Genomic DNA, 15215 nt, shown 5'->3' on the forward strand with positions numbered 1-15215 from the left:
TCTTCCTTGCTTCTTATTTCCCCCATTGATTCTTTTTAAGGCAGGATAATTCCAACTTTTGTAGAGTGCCATTTCCAAAACTGTTGCAAAAACAACAAGTGATGGACTGAATGTGGATCAATGTCACACACTCCCCCAGTCAAAAGATCTGGGCCCAAATCCATCGTTTTTTTGCACTCCATACCACCCTGGGTTAGACAATGGCGATATGCAAATCAGCTCTGACCCTGTTGCCCCATGGGAACAGTCCAGTCCGAACTACAAAAGCCATGTCCTTCCCAGAACGGAATCAAGCATCCGAGGACCGGACCGGTTTCGAGGTAACACCTCTCATCAGCCCGCTAGCTTGACTCCAAGTGGTGTGGAGTGCCTGGGACCCACGTCTGGGCATCCCCAGCGCACTTAGGGCGGCAATTGCAAAAACAACAAGTGATGGACTGAATGTGGATCAATGTCACACACTCCCCCAGTCAAAACTGTAACTCAAAATTGGACGTCACCGTAAGTTTGGACTTTCCATTACAATTCCGAATACACCAAACATGAGCTAGTTATATGCTCCAATTTGGAAAGTATAGTTTATTATATGTAATAAGGTCATTCCAATGTTATCCTATGGAGGAGGTAGGCCTTGCAGTGGTGAAAAATGAACTCAAGGGTTTTTTAGTATGAGGGCATGTAACATTTTAAAAGTACATGTCCTGCCCTTTAAACACACTCCACCCTGCCCTCTGGGCTGTCCAGGGTCTACCCTAGGGGTGACAAATGCATGAAAAGGGTATTTTGCCAGGTCGACAGAGTGGTGTAAAACCTGCACACACAGGCTGCAATGGCGTGCCTAAGACATGCTTAAAGGTGTAATTAAGTGGGTGGACCAATCAGTGCTGCGTTCCCACTAATAGCATTCAATTTCCAGGCCTCGAGCACATGTAGTACTACTTTAGTAAAGACTTATAAGTAAATTAAATATGTCAATTGGGGGTTAGCCAATGTTACAATGTTTTTAGGAGTGAGCACAAACCCTTTAGGACTGGTTAGCAGTAGTAATGTGTTCAGAGTCCTAAAGTCTGAAAAAAACAAGTTCAGGAAACAAATAGAGGAGGAAGTTTTTTGGGAAGACCAGTATAAGGTTGAAAGGTATAACACACTCCTATTTCTGTAACTACTTATACTCATACTTCAGTAGTAAAAGCCACCCCTGATCCAAGTGAAAGGTGTACACACCACTAATTGATACAAACCAAAAGTATTTTGCAACTGCTTGAGATATAACTGGTGTTACGCCACACTCACATGAAGTCACTAAAGGACTCTACCAACACCAATATATATTGGTATTTATTTATTGGCTTAGTTGACTGTTGTTATGGGTGTACATTATCTACAGTGTGTGTGCTGCTTTGTTAAGCATCATCTGATGTGTTCTAGTTACTGTTAAAGGCTCTGTTAACTGGCAGATCTTGCACCAAAGTAAACAATCGCTGCATGACCTTTGACATAACTACTACCAATAACATTTATGTAGCATAGGTAATGTTGCTGGTCATATCCCTTCATGGTTCACTTTAATCAAATCATAATCTGGCTGGTTCATTGGATATTGTTTTAATCTTCCACCTTGGTATAGTAGATTTTGGGAGACCATCTTGTCCCTGGAAGTATTCATGTTTTAATGGGAAATGAGAAGGTGGAGCTGTTTTATTGTGTGATATTCATATAATTGAATATAAACAAGGGTCGATTTTGGTTTGCAAACTGGTAACTGCTGCTACTTTGCATTTTCTACTGCAGATTTGGCAGCTTGATTGACAGCAGAATTGCATTTTTAGTACATTCCCCCACTCTGGTGGGCTAGTGTGTCTGTTCATCAAATTTGTTCTCATCATTTGCCCTTGTGAGTCTTTGCAATCATTGGATTCCCAATGTCTTACATCTACACTGTAATCCTGTACACAAAAAGACTATCCTGACTCAGTTAATTTTTCACCAAATTACTCAGTTTGATACTAATTTAATGACCCTACCAATGGGGATTTTGGGATTGCCTGTTGATATTCGAGACACTCTAGGGTTGTCAGCGTCGGGTTATTCTCAAATTGAATATCTGAATTTAAATGGCTTGTGGTCAATTGCATCCTCAAACATGTAGGGCTTTGGAATGTGGAGTACTAGATTTGTCTTTAAAGCGAGAGACTATGACAATCTCTTTTTCTCTGTTTTGTGGATCAGTCTTTAGTGATTTCAGTGTGCATCATAGTGAGAACCTTTTTTACTGGAGAAAAAAAGATCCTCTGTTGCCAAACACAAGTATGACGTGTACGCATGTATTTACATGTATTGCCTCTTGTTTGTAACTATGCAGAAGCAGCCATCTCTTTTTGAACTCTCTGGGTATATGAGTGTACTCTTTCATCCAGTTTTTCTAAATAAATACAGGATTTTTTAACTGGTATAAAGGTTTTATTCTTTCTTCAAAATGTGGAATCTAAGTTCGACCAACAATCACAAAAGCCAACAAGTGAACTCAGTGTTTCATGCATTTCTAGGAGTGCAAGTGTGAGCATTTTTCCCTCACTGGATACTTTCTATCCAATGATGAACAGATTCAGAAAGTTTACTTTATAACGCGCATCTGCAGGTATATGGACTATTCTGACTAAATGCTGGTGGTGCTCTCCTAGAATAGTATTTGTGATGTATGAGCCATCTACTTAGAACTGTGCAGTCATGTTTTCCTGCAACAAATAAATGCCAGAGGCTGAGAACAGCCCCTGGTTATTTGTATACCACTGTGGTGATTAAGTAAATCTCCTGAAGGAGACTGCACCAAGGTAATACCAATCAAAGGAGGCTGCTACTTAACAGGGATGGCGGGTGGAGGGAAGTGTGGGGAGGAGAGGTGGGGGCGTAAATTAAAAACAAAAATAGCACTTACCAGCATGCCTCTTTGTCCTCTTTCACTCCAGGAGCAGGAAGGAAGCAAGAACCAGGAAGCACCCAGGCTTCCAGTCTCTCCCAGTCAATCACAGCGCTGCCTTACAGCAGTGTTGTGATTGGTCTGAGCACGGTGGATCGACACACAGAGAGGGACTGGAGGCCAGACTTGTTCTCCACCCAGGCAGTAATGTAGCCTGTGTGCAGAACCTGCAAAATGTACATGTCTGTTTGGACTGCCCGAGACGGCCAACCAAACATTCATGGGTACTCAAGAGAGTGCCTCCACTGTTCCAGCGACGTTCAGCCCCACCCCTCCCTTAACCAAGGAGACGCACATGGAAAAGCAAATTGATAATAACGTTTGTTTTTTCTTTTGTCCACTGCTCACAGAGCCTTAGCAGAGGAGTCACCCCTGGTAGCAATCGTGAACTTTACTTTGAGTGAATAATCAATCTATATGCTGTATCAATTGTTCTTTCATTTTGTTGCACCTGAATTGCCTCATCAATCATGTACTCTGTGCATTTTAAATTGAAGATATTTTGCAGTGTTGGTTCAGGGTCTGATAGTCCAAAACACATCTCCAGGATCCGTCCAGTTTCAAGTTTTTAAATATAGGACCGTTTATGGGAGAATGACAAACTTCAATAATTGTCTGATGCTCCAATCCGGCGACCGTTTTTTAAATCCTTTTCATCTCTGGCTTTATAGGGTATTGCAGTTGAAGTTGAGTGTCATCAAGCGGGATACAGTCAGGTCTCAGCACACTGGAACCGTTGTAATTGAGAATATTCAGCACAAATGTATATTGAAGACATCTAGGAACCTTGAACATAGATAGATGGATGGATGGATGGATGGATGGATGGATGGATGGATGGATGGATGGGTTGATTGATTGAATAATTCCGGGTACATATATGTGAAGTTAAGTATAGTAAATATATAAATGCCTATAGTTACTTACTTTCATTCTATTTTGATGGTGCATATTGTGGCTAGGTTTTTTTAGCAGCGTGATTTTTAAAATGTAATATTCTGTTAGTATACTATAAGCATTGGAACATTTTATTGACTCACAATCTCATATGATGATGGACTCTCCTGGGTATTTTCATTTCAAAATTCTTCTGATCTCTCTCATGGGAGTTAAGGAAAGAAATTTCAAGATTTGCAAAATATCTGTTATGCCTTCACCAGTATGACCCAACGGTTGTTTCTTTTATAATTACTCGTTCTTGTTTCCAAATGTCTAATTCTTCCCTCAGACAAAACTTCCACAATAATAAATTGAAAACTCTCGTGAAATGCGGTTTGAAACTTCCAAGTTTGTTTACTGAACAAATGCATGAAAAGGGCATCATTTTAAATTAGGTGACGTATGATATTTGGTGGGGTATCTCTAATTTTCATAAAACATTGACACCTAAAAGGAATAACCGTATCCAATTTATTTTAATTAAGTCTGAAAAAATTAGAACTGTAAGTCAAAACATAAGCAAATCATAAAACATAAAGTATTGTTTCCTTTTTGTCAACATCGCTGTAAAGAAAATCAATGTGTGACCATAAGAATAACTTAAAACTGTCCTCTGTTTAAAAGATACAAAATAAAAATCACCCAGAAAAGTGGTAAACAAACAGAATTGTACGCTGATGTTGCATTTGACTCCATTTCTGTATTATATCTGGCACAGGTGGTGTGCACAAGGAGAAAAGAGTAGTACTGCTATAGGTATTGTCAGTCACAGATAAGAGGAGATTGAGATTTCGATGTCATAATAAAAGTTCCGTGTCGCAGGCCTTCAGAAGTAACAGTGGGATGGCACAGCTCCTCTGTAGCAGTAGCACTTTTGGAGTTCTTGGCAGGAAATGAGGCACTAGCGGTGGTCAGTGATCAGCACATTTTAGAGGCACTAAGAAAATCAAGAATTCTTTAGAAATCGTTCTGCTTTACTTATAGGGGATCTCTGACCCATCTAAACATTTCTGGAACTCTTCAATTCAAAGAAAGTTTATGGTCTTTAACTTCCGGTGCAGGGTGGAGGACATCGTTTCAACAGTTTCTAAGACACAATAGATCAATGAGGAACAATTTGCATCAACTGTTCTGTGATCAAACACTTCTTCAGAAAAGCTTCATGAATACCAGAGACCACCATGTGGTGTGGACTGCTCTCACACCGCTGATTTACTTTAAATATGAGGCTTTCCTGGCAAAGCTAAGAGCCACAGTACACAACTGGATAGATCACACAGGTGGTACCCACATACGCATATGCAGGCATGCTGCTGCCCTTAACAAAGGGGGCCAAAGAGGCATATTTACTGCCAGATGGTTAACTGGCACCAGCCATAGACACATTATTTTGAATTACAAAACAGCTATTGGCCAAATAAAATAAACTGCAGAACCAACGATTTTCAGATGCTACAGTGTATGTACAAAAGGGCTTTTTGGCTGACAAATATTGTAGTATGTGGTAGTGTGGGTGACAAGAACTGCAGCATTTTCGACTTGTATGGAATTTAAAATGTTTTACGCAAAACATAAACCACTGTTACAAATGTATATAGGACTACTACGGTGACCACCTCCTTCCAGTTCACTATGGCCACAGTTTCCAGCCCTGATCTTTTGTGTAATGTCCTAGTGCATTCTGGGTGTGGTAGTCTTGCCTTGCTTTCATTGAACTAGCTAGACTAACAATCCCCGAAAAAATGATTGGTAAGTAACAGGTTCAGGACTAAAGGCAGTGTCTGTAATGACCTAGAGTCAGGAGACCACACTTAAGACTACACATGAAATATTCCCACAAAAATCAATATGAGTTACAACTCAATCAGGCCATTATTTTCTGCTAAAATCTGACTGACCCATTTCAGTTTATTAAGTATCTTTTTCATATTTACATCACGGGCAACTGCTGCAGAAAAGTAACATTTTCAGTGCTGCAGATATGAAACCAGATTGAGAGGAGGTCTGAATGGGTTTAGGAATAATGTTTCGCATCTACAAGAAATAAAATGTAGTGCTGCTTGGCCAATGAGAGAAGTCCAGTTTGGAGACGGGGTACTAAATGTGGTTTTGTACGTTGTTCATTCCCAGATAGTGTAATAAAATCAATTTGAGCATATTCACTGTGGTAGGACAAATGTATGGATGCATTCACCTTCTATATGCTGCCCCATTTAACTTCAATGTTAGCGTTTTTCACTGACCACTGCAATTTGTTTTTCATGCGATTTATTGTAAGCTGTGGTGGCTCCTGAAAAAACAGTTGCATTAGGCATAGAATGGAACAATTTACTTGATTTGCCCAGTGCACAAGAGGCCTGGTTCACATGTTCTGTGCTGAGTAAAGAATGGTCCCTCCCTTTGTTGCACCATTTTGTTCTCCAAAGCAAAACAATGACAGATGTTCCCACAATGCTTGCAACATCTAGAAAAGCAGCAGTAGTGAACCTCTAGTACTTTAGCATGGACACTAGCCTTTGTGGAAAGATTATTTTAGAGAGATTTACATTTTTGAGTTGGGAAACTGTAAGGCAGTAGGATAACAACATGCAATTTAGTTTTTTATGGAATTTTTCTGTCACCCAGGTGGTAGAAGTCAGGCAACCAGGCACCTAACAAACTGAGCCACTGAGCAGAACCAAAAAATCTATTTCCAGGATTGTTAGACACACAGACAATGCTAACCCCAAAATGTGAGGCATGTCAATAGCCTAGAAAAACACACATCTGTGAAGAATGCCTCACGTTTGAAATTATTTGGGCAGTTGTCCATATTCTTCTTGTACTTCAATGGGAAACGAGATTTTTCCTTTGGGTTTGTCCTGTCTGACCCTTCAATGATTGCCATAAACACATAGGCTCTTTACCAAGAGGTGAATGGACAGCCAGCGCCTACCAATTGGTAAAAAGCAAAGTACATGAATTCTCTTTTTGCATAGGAGCACATGCTGGGAATTATGGTGCAACAGGTCTCCCTTGTGGAAACATAAGAGCATGAATGCAATTATCTTCGATAAATTTGCCTGGCACATCTATTGACTTCAGAAAGAAACACCAGTTTTGCCTGTACAGATCTTCAGTCATAATGCCCTGTGTGGCAAATCACTATTACATGAGATCACAAATCAAACCAGATGTTGCTACAACATAGTCCTCAATGCCAACTAGATAAAGGCCATGATGTACAGAGTGTACCCACAAAGCCCATCATAAAAATCTGTCCAGCCTTTTCTGAATATTTTCAAATGAATCTTTGCCCATGTAGTCCATTTGGCCTGCCTCCCACTTCTTCCGCTCATCTTCGGTCCTCTGCTCCTCCTCTTTGATGTGAATGGACAGCTCCGAAGCGGAATGGGCGAGTTCAACCTAGTGCAAGACAGTAAAATCAGGAATTAAATACAGCTCTGCACTGATCATATCCTGAAAAGAACCTGGTCTGCGAATGTGTATGGCAAATGGCCGCAAGGATATCCAAAGTGGGGCCAGGGTGTTTGCACCATTGTGAGTCAGAAGATCAGGTCTGTGCGACAACAGATGCCATGCCAGCTAGGCTTTACGCAAAATGCCTTCCATACAGAATGCCGCCATCTATAAGCAGTCTTCAAGAATGTCTGCAACCATATAAAATAGAGTAATTAGTATTACTTATGCAAGTGGGGGAGTTTTCAATTGCTCTACTAAAATATAGAGCGTCCTGAGAAATGGTGCATTCCAAAATGCATCACGCTTCGATGGGGGAGTTTGTAGCCTCAGAGTGGGAATCATTGATAATGATAATATATATGCTTCTGGAATAAAAAGTTTACTTTGGCATCATAAGTCTTTCTCTGTCTGATGACATAATTGCACGCAACACATAACACTTACGAGGATGTCCGACTTTTTTGCTATTGTGCAACGCTGCACATTTTTGCACAACGTTACCCAATACTTGATCAATATGACCCTAACTTTGTTAGTTTTTGCCCATAGGTTATCCTTCTTGCAAGGGTGCAGAGTTGTGCACAGCAACACTTTTTTATGCTAAGGAGCAAATATTTTACATAACTGCTTGCTAGTGGGATTTCGCTCTTTTGATATATTACAGAATAGAAGGCGGTGGCAGGGTGCGGTCACTGATGAATTCTATAGGATTTCCTGCATTTCGCCAAAATAGACATCACAGGTGCAAGGTAAAGCAATCATGATAAAGGGAGTCAGGAAGACCACTGATCTGATGTTTGCTTTTTCCTCTCACTCCTCTAGAGCTCTTCTCACAGACGAGCTCCCTTTCCTACAGACCTTTCTTTTCCTCCATCATCTACACCACCCACATTAGACCCCTAACAAATATCATGAAGAGGCAACAAACCCATTCTCAATTGTTCGACAACAATTCTAATTTATTTATGCTTTTTCTAAAGTATGTACTGCAACATCATGCCTTCGGGTAGTGTTTTAGCTGGATGCCAGTCGAGTACCTTGTTTGAAAAGGGAAAAAGAAATCTTGATACTGCCCTTTCTAGGACAAAGACCATTCCATTTGTGTCATTGAGTACCGTCAGGCCTGCCCCAGTTCCTGTGGACATCACAAGAAACCTTTAAGTCATTGTTTAACCACTTTGCTGCGGCGGCAATTCCGCCGCAGCGCTAGGGGGGCCGCGCAGCGCTCCCATGCTCGTGACGGAACCGCTCCGTCACGAGCCTCGGGAGCGCTGTGCTTGTGACGGAGCGGTTCCGTCACGGCCCCGCCCGCTCAATAGAACGCGCCGCCCAGGCGCAAAATCAGCGCCGCGCATGCCGGCCGAGCGGGCCGGGAAGGAACCACTCCGTCACTAGCACAGCGCAACCGAGGCTGGTGACGGAGCAGTTCCGTCACCAGCATGGAAGGGGTTAAACCAAACTCTCTTTTCAAAATAAATGAGTGCAGACTCACTCCTATTCAGATTTAAAAACATATCATTCTCTTCAATCCCATTAAGACTCTGGTGGCCACTCCTGCACCCAACTTTAGATAACTGAAACTTCACTATCATTCCCAAAAATCTGATTAATGAAATGACAGCTTCAGCAGCATTAAGTGCAGTGACAGGTGGGGACGACCGCCCCGCTTCTTTTACAAAACATGAACTGTCTGAGAGTCTGAGCAAAGGTCTGCCTGATAGACATGGTCAGTGAGGCTGTCAGGCACAGTATATGTGCTGAATGTGCAGGCATCTGGCCACCTGATTGAAACTTTGCTGGGCTGAAGATTTCACAGTTCTGAGGGCGGGGGCTCTTCACCCAGGTAAATCACCTTGAGGTCCTCTCCTCATGATGAGCAGGAGCCTCATCATAGACTCACACCTAGACTCTTCAGTTTTAAGCCCTGAAGTGCACAGGGCAATATGATACGCATTGTCACAGAGTGGGATGGGATCAGCAACACTCACTGACTAAATCCCACTTTGTGAAAAGGAAGGGAAGGTCCTCCATCATTGATGGACCCATGAGAAGGTCAGCCAATAATAGAAGGTGGAAGAAACTTCCAGAAGTCCTGTCCTTCCCCAAAACCGCCAAGGAGGGCTTCTGCTTGTCATTCTCATCACTCGATGTCACCAACACAGCAGATGGTAAACTGCGATTCTCCTATTACCATGACCAGAGAATCTGAATTTCATTAAAGACACAGAGGCTAACATTATGCCTTATTCCTTTAATGCAACTTCAAGCAGCCATTTTAAAGTAACCATCACAAAGCAAAGCTCTAGACAGTTCATATGTCACGATGGCAACAGGAACACACAGATCTGCCTCTTTTAAATGCAATGAGAAAAAGGTAAAGTTCTTCCAAAAGATAACAAAATTCCAAGATATAGGATCATGATGGCAAAGGCTTCTCCTTCAGGCAGTGAAGAATTCCAAGTAGTAAGAAGGTGTGATGTCGAGACTTGCTTGAACTGAATCTTGATGAGGAGCCAATCAAGTTGAATTAACTGAAAAAGGTTAAAATATTAGGAATTGTACTTAATGCCCTATGTAAAAGGGGGAAGAAAATTGGTGATAATAAATAGTGCATAAAAAAGAAAAATACAATGAAAAACTGAGTTATGTTCTTAACAAAACATTAACTTAATTTAAAACTCTAAGATCAAGACAAATGCAATAAATTAATAAGATGTTAAAATCCACTCCCAGGAGGGAGGGTTGGGATAATGTTAGCCTCCGTGTCTTTAATGAAATCCAGATTCTCTGGTCATGGTAATAGGAGAATCGCAATTTCATTACAAGACCGGCGGCTACCATTATGCATGTTGGTAGTCTAGTCAAACTACGTCAGACATGTGTTCGAGAGGTTTGCAGTAATGTTTTGCAAAGGTATAGGAACTGGACCAGTCTGCTGCCTTAAGAATGTCATCTAACTTACCTCCTCTCCAAAAAGATTGGCTAGCCATAGCGCATCTTAAAGAATGTGCTTGAAATCTTTGGAGATCAATGCCCGCCAATTTCATTGCCAGTTTAACCCATCTAGCTATGGAAGAAGAAGAGACAGGTTGGAAGGGTTTAACAAAGGAAATAAGAAGCTGGTTTACACCAGCGGTGCGATGTTTGTTCATCCTTGAATCATACTCCTTCATGCAATATACCACGCACAATTTTTTGCAAGCATCGAATCTTGGGTAAAAGATCATATCAGAATTTGTTTTTGCTATCTTGATAATTTCGAATCTGACGCCGAAGGTGTCATATGATCAGTTAGATATTTCCAAGGTTTTAACATCCGAAACCCTATGGCAGGATATTAGACAAAGGAGAGAAGCTAGTTTAATGGAGAGTTTTTTATTATATAGGAGGTTATTATTGGGCCAGTTACAAAATAGGTCAAGTAATAATTTTACGTCCCTCAGAGTTTCGTATTTAGGTTCAGGAGGTCTTTTAAGCCTGATGCTTTTCATTATTCTGCATATTATTGGATTCTTGCCAATAGTTCTACCATTTAAAGGGGAGTGACAAGCAGAACTGGCTGATCTATAACAGCTAATAGACCTATAAGAAATACCTCTTTTAGATTGTTCAACAAGAAAGAAAGAAAATTAGCTACCTGTCGTTGTACCTATAGTGTGTACCAGGGGCCCATGATTCTTGTAGAAAAGAGGAAGCCTGCGCCGAAAGCACAGAGATTGCATTGGCTCTGTTGACACATTTATAGGCAAGAAGGTTCAAAGTCCCGTTCTGAAGAAGGGGAGGTTCAAACCATCTAAGTCTCTTAGGAGGCCTGGTGAAGCTGGAAGAAGAAAGGGTATTTCATAAGGTAATTTCAAGGTCATTGGAAACCAAGCTTGGGACAGCCAAAAGGGTGTTCTTAGAACCATTGAGGATTGTTCCATCCTCAACTTCTGCAGGACATGTTGGCTCACTGCAAAGGGAGGAAAAGCATAACCTAGAATTCCTTTCTAAGGTTGAAGAAAGGCGTTCACTGCCAGAGTACCCAAGTCTGGCATCCAGCTGAAATATCTGGGAAGTTGGAACGTGAGTCTGCTCACAAAAAGGTCTACTTCTAAGGGACCCCAAGGTAATCTAGACTCTTGAACACGTTTGGGTTTAGTTTCCAGTCGGTGTGATCTATGTGGAACCTTGAATTCCAATCTGCACAAACTCTGTTTGACCTGAAGGCATTCTGCTCTTAACAACATTTTGTGTTCCAGCAGAACATCAATAGTTTTGTGGCTAAGTTGGAGGGGTCCGGTGACCTGGTGCCCCTAGAGGATTTACGTAGGCAACGGCTGACATATTGTCCATCTTGAGAATGACTGACCTCCCCTGAAGTGATTGTTTGAAACTCATTAGGGCATAAAGCCCGGCAGTTAACTCCAGAAAGTTTATATGGTGCAAACTCTCTGAATAGGACCATAAGCCTACTGTGTTCTGATTATGAAAACAAGTACCCCAGCCATGAAGGCTTGCGTCCTATTCCAGCACAAATTCCGGGGAAATGCCAAATATGGCTTTGCCATTCTAAGCATCTAGATTTTCTAACCACCAAGTCAGTTCTGTCTGTGCTTCTGTGTCCAGTTGAATCTTGTCTCCGTACCAAAGCCCAGATCGGAGGGCTCTGCCCTTCAACCTTTGAAGGGCCCAATAGAGTAAAGAACCCGGGAAAATAGCTTGGATGATGATGATAGGAGGCACAGTAATCTGACTAGTTCTCTTAAGGTTACAAGATCGAGTTCCAGAACATGACATATTTCTTTCCAGATCTTGGAAATCTTTTTCGGGGGAAGAAACAGCATAGACTTCACAGTGTATACTATGAAGCCCAGGAACTCCAGGGACCTCGAGGCAATCATGATGGGTTGTTCCCTGTTTATAATAAACCCTGCACCACTCTCTAATAATTCTACTGTAGTATTCAAGCCTTTCAGAATTTGAGAGTGGTCTTGAGATATGATGAGGATGTTGTCTAAATAGATTATATGGCAGACACCCCTTTCTCTCAGAACTGTGGTAATGGCCTTCATAACCTTGGTGAAGCACCAAGGGGCAGATTATAGACCTGGTTTATGTGGTTGTTCCATGCAAATTGAAGGAAGGACTGGGGTTCTTCTGCCATTGGAATTGTAAAGTAGGCGTCCTTAAGGTCTAGTTTCACTTACCAGTCTTTTTCTAAAAGCATGTCCCTGATAAGATGGATACCTTCATCTTGAAATGATTGTAGGTGAGAGATATTTTCAATTCTCTTAGGTTTATTACTGGTCTCCACCCTTTGTCCTACTTTTCCACCAGGAAAATATTGCTCAGGAAATTCTAGCGTTCCCAAGGTACTTCTAGAATTGGTCCCTTTGACAACAGAGTTTACTTCCTCTGCCACAATAGACTGTTGCTCTAGAATCAGATTTAACACTTTGGGTGTTACAACTTGATTGAGTTTTTCTATGAAATCTATTTTGAAAGCCTGAACAGTTTCCAGTACCCAAGGATCGTGTGTAATTTGTTTCCATATGTGTAGGAAATGTTTTAGGTGACCCCCACTTTCCCTGTTGAAGAGGAAGGATGAAGGAAAAAGGTACTTACTTGAAATATTGGAGGAGTTAAGACCTCTGGCTCTGAAGTCTGTTGACCGGGAGGATCATCCTCGTTGAGGGTAGAAGGAGGGGTTGGTCTGGTAGAGGTGACTGAAAACTCTTTGCCTGAAGAAGGATCTTTGGTAGGGGCGGCTGGCAGAGCAACCCCTTCTGCCGACCCTAGCAAAAACACTTGGAATAAAGACTCTGCGCATGTTAGCTTGCACTTGTCCAAGGGTGTGACGGTTGCTACATATTTACCCAGTCACTTGATCATGTCCTCCCCAAAGAGAAAACCATTAGGATCAGTCGAGGGTTCCTTCTCTGCCATGTCACCTAGCTTGGGGTCGATTTTTGATAAAACGATTTCCTTCTCTCTGTATTGATTGTAGCATTTGCGTTACCGAGGAGGATTAATGTTCTCTGGCTCAATCCTCTTAATAAATCAATGTTAGGAGAAGAGCCTTTAATAGAGCTCTCCTCGAATAGGTGTATCATTCGGCATAAAGGGCCAAGCATGTCAAGCATGCGATCTTGCCAGCTTTTAAGGGAGCGTTCCATTCCTTTCCTAGGGTCCCTGCCCATTTTGAATAAGAACTTTATATGTTCAGGGTCCAAATTTGGGGTGAGGCAAAATGTATCTTGGACCATGAGTCAAGGGCATTCAGCCTTTAGGATGTTCCTTGCCTTTCTTTCAAGGGGGTTCCTCATACACCTGTTGATAAACTTGGTCACATGTTTCTGGGGCCACCATTAGGAACTCCTAGGGTGTTGAATATTATCGGGGGAGAACATTTCCCCACCTAGGGGATCAAAAATAATCTCTTTTGAGGAGGAGGGAAGTTCTTCTTCCAAGAGGTCAGAATCATCATAATTTTCAACTTGGTCCAAGTCAAAGATATACTCATCTAAGGATTCAGTTGTAATCTGTTCATCATCAGTTAACAGGGGATCAATTAGAGCACTTAGGGCATCCGGATAAGTTGTGCTGTTATGGGCACATGATCTTTGTGGGGCGCGTAGGCCTCCCTTAGTATTTGAGGTGCTTAGTCCTCCTTCAGTTCGTGAGGTGTGTAAACCTCCCAATAGATTAGAGGTGCTTGGACCTCCCAGTGTGCTTTCTAGTTCCAAATTGTGGCGCTTTCTTAATCTTTTACCCCCACATATATTAACTTAATCAATGTATCCTCCGTGGAGAGCAGTGGGGTTACTAGGTTCGAGAAGGGGTCTTTTACCTGCAACAATTTTAATTATAATTTCCCTCATGCAACATTGCATCTCCTTTTGGATACATTTCTTAATGAGCTCCTCATTGGTATTAGGAGTGAGAGCCTGGGTCTGAGAATCATCAGATTCAGCATCAGACATGATAAAAAATAGACAAAAAACCACTAGTTAGGTTAAACCAAGGATCAAAGTCACAAGGCCCAAGTTATAGAAGGTTTGGTAAAAAAAGGGATAGAAAAAATGTATATCTCTGTACTAACAGATGTCTTTCTTTTTTTGTGTGAAAATGTGTCCTTTAAGATGAAGTCAATGTAAATGATTTAAAGGAGCCAGAGAAAATGTGCGCTGATAGTCGTGTCATCCGCAAGAAAAGGTTGAACGAGGTGCGAGAAAACATCTGTTGAAGAAAAAGGGGGGCTGCTAAGCAACATCACAAAGCATAATTATGGAGCAGCAAAAGTAGGGCGTTAAGAATGCTTGTCAAGGGTCTGTCCTCTAATGCGGCAGAGCCCTAGGTGCAACGCCGTCTTTTATTTTTTATGTATACAAGTAATGCTTAGCGTTAAGGTGAGAGAAGCTCAGTAGCCGAAAGAAACGGGCGATGCTGCAAACAATGGAAGCACGATGGGAGCACGACGCAGCCTGCACTCCGTAAAATGGAGATAGAAGACCCTTAAAGGGTTGGCAAAAAACAACAAAGGCCGCAAGCACAATTGGCATAATCAGAAATTCATGGCATATAAGTCAGAAGTTAATCAATGATAAACATAGTAAAAAGGACAAGATTAGCATAAGAGCAATCATAAAACAGAAAAGAATTAGAGATCAAGATAAACACAGTACAAATGACAAGAGCAATGGCAAATCATAAGAGTGATCATAAAATAGAAAAGAATTACAGATCAAAGATAAACACAGTAGAAATGAGAGGATCAATGGCAAAATACAACTTATCTGCTTGAAGCCGCATTTAAAAGAGGCAGATCTGTGTGTTCATGTTTCCATCATGACAT

General features: G+C 41.5%; 1 protein-coding gene across 8 annotated transcripts in view; it reads right to left on the bottom strand.

Moving 5' to 3' along the window:
• Nucleotides 1-4375: 4375 nt before the first annotated feature.
• LOC147672952 (glycogenin-1-like) overlaps nt 4376-15215 on the bottom strand; it is a 261253-nt gene continuing 250413 nt past the window's right edge. For 4 of the 8 annotated variants that reach the window (XR_015303473.1, XR_015303471.1, XR_015303472.1 and 1 more), the window contains 3 exons: nt 7151-7321; nt 6015-7108; nt 4376-5950 (listed from right to left, as the gene is read on the bottom strand). Coding sequence is in view for 4 of the 8 variants with exons in the window: in XM_086947859.1 (XP_086803985.1) it covers nt 7163-7321 (159 nt within the window). In the remaining 4 variants the exon portion in view is untranslated. Of the gene's footprint in view, nt 7322-15215 lie in introns of all 8 variants that reach the window. The other 4 variants (XM_086947859.1, XM_086947858.1, XM_086947857.1 and 1 more) reach the window with 1 other exon arrangement.

The sequence above is a fragment of the Lissotriton vulgaris genome (assembly GCF_964263255.1).
Source record: "Lissotriton vulgaris chromosome 8 unlocalized genomic scaffold, aLisVul1.2 SUPER_8_unloc_1, whole genome shotgun sequence".
NCBI lineage: Eukaryota > Metazoa > Chordata > Amphibia > Caudata > Salamandridae > Lissotriton > Lissotriton vulgaris.